At 42.1% G+C, this 4525-nt stretch overlaps 1 protein-coding gene across 1 annotated transcript; it reads right to left on the bottom strand.

Moving 5' to 3' along the window:
• Nucleotides 1–1398: 1398 nt before the first annotated feature.
• Nucleotides 1399–2523, bottom strand: LOC147630997 (uncharacterized). The gene has a single exon (XM_086809329.1). It carries the CDS (start codon nt 2429–2431, stop codon nt 1676–1678), a length of 756 nt encoding a protein of 251 aa, XP_086665455.1. The 5' UTR covers nt 2432–2523; the 3' UTR covers nt 1399–1675.
• Nucleotides 2524–4525: the final 2002 nt, after the last annotated feature.

Genomic DNA, 4525 nt, shown 5'->3' with positions numbered 1-4525 from the left:
GGTTTGAGAGCTCTTCTCTAGCCACGTGCCACACAAAAGTAATGTAGTACCAAGAGGGCAATGCGCATGTTGTAGTAGCACACGGGTCACGTACTAGTTTTTAGCAACACAACTTGAGATAGGTGCTAGTAACTTGAGGAGTTAAACCCTGAGAAGGTGTGCCAAAATTTAGGAAAGTATTTTTAACTAACCACCAACAACGATTCCTCTCCTCTGGTTCAATTCAGCCAGTAACTTGACCAAAGAAACCATATAAATTAAAAAATAACACTATTTATATAATTTAATATATACAAGAAAATTTCCTTCCTCACCTGACCCCAGAGCGGTGGTTTTTGAATTGCAATTGGCTCAAGGTAAGGGAGGCACCTCTTTCCCAATAGGTGGAAGGTGCATGCATGCGATCATAGTTGCTTTTCGACGGGTGTCACACCCATTATTGTGCAGTTTGGTCGTAAAATACTTGCAAAATTTTAAAATGCTCATAAAAGATTACAGTAAAACAAAAAAAAATTGCTATATTTAAGGGTGCCCGTCAAAAATCAAGCCTGCGTGGAGGATTTAAAAATTCTAAAAATAAGAATAGTATCACAACAAACATTTGTGAGGATTTAGAAATTTAAAAAAGTAAGACCCATGTTCATGGATGATGGAGTGTGTTGTTTATGTCAACCTTGATTAAAGTGGTCGGAGGAAAGGTGAAGTGCAAAGCCAACTTAGCCAAGGATGGGAGACCAAAAAAAAAAAAAGGCAAGCGATGCTTTAGCTTGTCCTAGTTCCGGTTGAACATTCAATTCAAGGGATAGATTCGGTTTTAAATTATTAGAAAAAACAAAAACAAAAACAAATTATTGGTTATCTCACAAAAAAGTCTGGTTTGTTTCCCCTTTTTTCTGGGCATGAAAACAAAAGGCGCATGTTTCTTCTCAGAAAGTTTCTTGAGGGCTGCAAACAAGCTGCTTGGGAGATGGACAGTACACAATCAAAATGCGTGATCTTGAACTATCATTTCTGCATTGTTCCCAAAAGAAAAAAGGGGGGAAAGAAAGACACCCACAAACTACATGCAGCGGCGCTCCACTCATCTTAGCTGTGGAACCGTACTCCTGAAGATCTGTGACGTTGGATACGAGCTACGGTTTGATGCGCCCAGGTTCATCACTCAAGATGAACATGGCCACCATCGGCGCTGCTCACACGCACTGTGATCATACCGTCTCTTTCACGTGTACACAAGCGCAACCCTTTAAAAAAAAAAAAAGAATAATTGCCACCCTTTCCCCCCATTATTTAGTCGCTAATCATAAAAATTACGTTTAAAACCACTGAGCTTCCCACTAATTACTTGCCCGCTAATTGTAAATTAAACCCATCAAAACAACTCAGACAGTCAAAAGCTCACCAAACTGCAGACTACTTATGAGTTTTCATTAGGAATATACACAGGTTCTTCCAAAATTTTACAAGGCGCCTTTCCTATCTATATGGAATACTCGGGAAAACATTTACACGGGAGCTTAGCCTTAGACATGCATGAGCTTGTTTTCATCTTCTGATTTTTCGCTCCTATCTTGACAATCTCAGCAAAATCAGGCTCATTTTTGCCTTCAATATATCCTATGCTTAATTTGGCTTCGATAGCTGCTAGTCTAAATAAGACTCAAAATTAAGTGATTTAAGATCCATGAATATCCTCTGGTATGTGCTCCAAAGAAGGCCTCCATGTTGGGCTCAAAGCTCCATAGCTGTCAGATTTATTGATTGAACTCTTTGGTGATAACAGAGGGGCTATCAGTTTCTCCATCAAAGCATCAGCTTGCTTATCAGTTGTTGTCGGTGACATCAACTCAGTGAGCTGCTTCTTGGAAATCACCACCTTCAATCTCACTACCCCATTCTGCTTATGGGATAACCCTTCATTTTGTACTGGAAGAGAGCTGTAATCCTCCTTGTTGCTATTTGGGTTCATAACCAGATCAGAAGAAGAGATTAACACAACCTCATCAGCAAATCTCACCTTCTTCGACACCTTCACTTCTTTGATTGATTCTTTGGGTTCTTGAGCAGTAGTTCTCTCTTGATCATTGACTGAAATCAAGTCCCCTGAAAGATTTAATGCAGAATCGGAGCCCATGAGCTTGCCCAGTTCATCATCAGTACTAAGCTGATTAATTGAGGACTTTTTCCAAGGCTTAAGGTAATAAACTTCGCTCAATTTAAGCTGTGTCTCAGGGTGCAGTGGCTGCTTGACACTGGTGTAATTATGGAAAACTGCAAAGCCTTCAAAGCCATACATGAGATCCTTCACAGAGACAGGCCCTGGGTACTCAAAAAGCTCACCATCAGTAGTTCTCACTACCTTAATACTTTCGTCTTCGTCACTGGAATGGTGGATGGATTTACTAGATAAGCAAGCAGGGCAATTACCCATTTTAATTGCTTAATTAGCTTGTGAGAAAAAGAGGGAGAGAGAGGGAGAGAGAGAGAGAGAGAGAGAGAGCAAGAGGAGGTGATGAAAGGCAAGGATCCAAGCATAGTATGTATATATACACACACATGAAGGAGGTGGTGGGGTTTTGTTTTGGGGGGGGCGGGGGGGCAAAGCAGTAACTATACAGTTGGAAAGTACTTGGTAACGGTGGTGGACCACCGTGGTGCGTGGTAGAGAGAACACGGTTCATTAATTAACGCGCCAAATTGCCTCGGTTAGGTGCTAGTATTATGCACCTGGTTTAGGTTAACCTACCATTAGCAAGGTGGCGGCCACGTCATCTGCCACGAAGGCAGTCCACCTCGCCACATCATCTTCAAAAAATTCCACCATCGGCCACCTGGCCTCATGTGCCAGCCACATCAGCTGCCTCGTCAGCCAGCTGCGCATATCAGGAATCAGGAAGCCCTCAAACTTGCAGACGTGTACACGTGGCATGTCCCGTCGGCTCAGACGTGCTTACGGAGCTGATGTGCCAGCCACGTAATTGATGTGCCAGTAGCAAGACGTCCACGCGGCACGTCGAAGATGATGTGCATCTTGAAGCTGGTGCCAGCTCAGTTCTTTCCGCGTGGCGGATGTGCCAGCGCATATACCGATCTACCACGTAGGCACACATAGCTCAGTTCTTTCCGCGTGGCGGATGTGCCAGCGCATATACCGATCTACCACGTAGGCACACACAGCAGGTCGCGAGTTGCCACGTCTGCTTCCTAGCTCAACGTTCCCGTTATAATCTTTGCAAATAAACAGTTATTTTGTGACATCACATGATCCTGACGAGACCCTACTGAGTCGCATTCTAACGTCAGGCTTTCATACTTAATATATGATAATGAATAGGCATATAATTTTATATATACTAAAGAAATATATGTAAAAATTTGTTTTCCTTGCAAATGAAGTTTGAACCCTGTTCCAAATTCCTTCATTTTTTTTTCGTATTTAAAAAATCAAGATCAAATAGCGCGTGCAATGAGTACCCTTGTTTGCGTGTGCTTGTCCCCATCGACCAATCGGAAGAAAGCCGGCAAAAATTCGAAGTGAGGAATTCTTTGGATTATGACAATCCCTTCAATTAAATCATCACACCTCAAAAAAGCCACCATAAGGTCTAGGCTTTGAATCACATGGTCTTTTCTGATAATCACAAGCCCTTCGACCTTAATAGATACTTGGCGTGCTTAACGAAAAGGCTTTCAAAGTTCCAACCCATCAAACACGAAATTAGGAACGTGCACAACCATGGTCAACGAGTATTAGCCTAATATGAATGGGTTCTCCTTAAGGCTCAATCACATCGTGATTCCATGCCCAATCCATGTGAACCTTCCGGGTCAAGTAACAAGTTGTATTTAGGCTCTAGAACTTGTAGTTTTTCTTGAGTTGATTACATACCCCATGAAGTAAAACCCACAAGGTCCCTTCAACTTATTCCTCTCTATCTCTCTCTCTCTCTCTTTTGGTGTGAGCTTGTGCACTTCCATACGCCTCTATTTGAGGCCTTAGCTTTCCTTTTCTTTAATTTCCACTCACCCGTGCGCCCACTTCCTCCATGTAGCCTCCCTTTTGGAGACTCTTCTCACCGCCCCACCACCGTCCTCTGCCCACTCCACTCCCAAACCTTGCTTTGATTTTCAACTTGGATGTATTTTCCTCCATGCTCCTCAATCATTTATGTCTCCTTCACTTTACGGCCACTTTTTCCTTTCTTCTTTAAACAACTATCAACTTGATCTCTTTTAACTTTGGGTCTCTCTTCCCAAAGAAGTTGCCTTTTTTTTCTAACACGTCGAAATCATCCAAGAACATGCTAGCCCATATGAGTATGCCCATATTTTTAAAAAAAAGGGAGCCATGCCTAGTCTTGATTCCCATGAGTAACAACCTTTATTGGTCACATGCCATCTAATGCCACATGGTGAAAAAAACAACTAACTTGTAAAATTCTTGCAAACAATATTAAGGCTCCAAGTTTGCAAACAAACAACTTATTAAGGCACCAACTTTGCAACACTATGTAAATTCATATTC

This window comes from Cibotium barometz, chromosome 15 (genome assembly GCF_041138505.1).
Source record: "Cibotium barometz isolate CiBa-2024 chromosome 15, ASM4113850v1, whole genome shotgun sequence".
In the NCBI taxonomy this organism is placed as follows: domain Eukaryota; kingdom Viridiplantae; phylum Streptophyta; class Polypodiopsida; order Cyatheales; family Cibotiaceae; genus Cibotium; species Cibotium barometz.
This window is presented reverse-complemented; position numbering and strand designations above follow the sequence as displayed.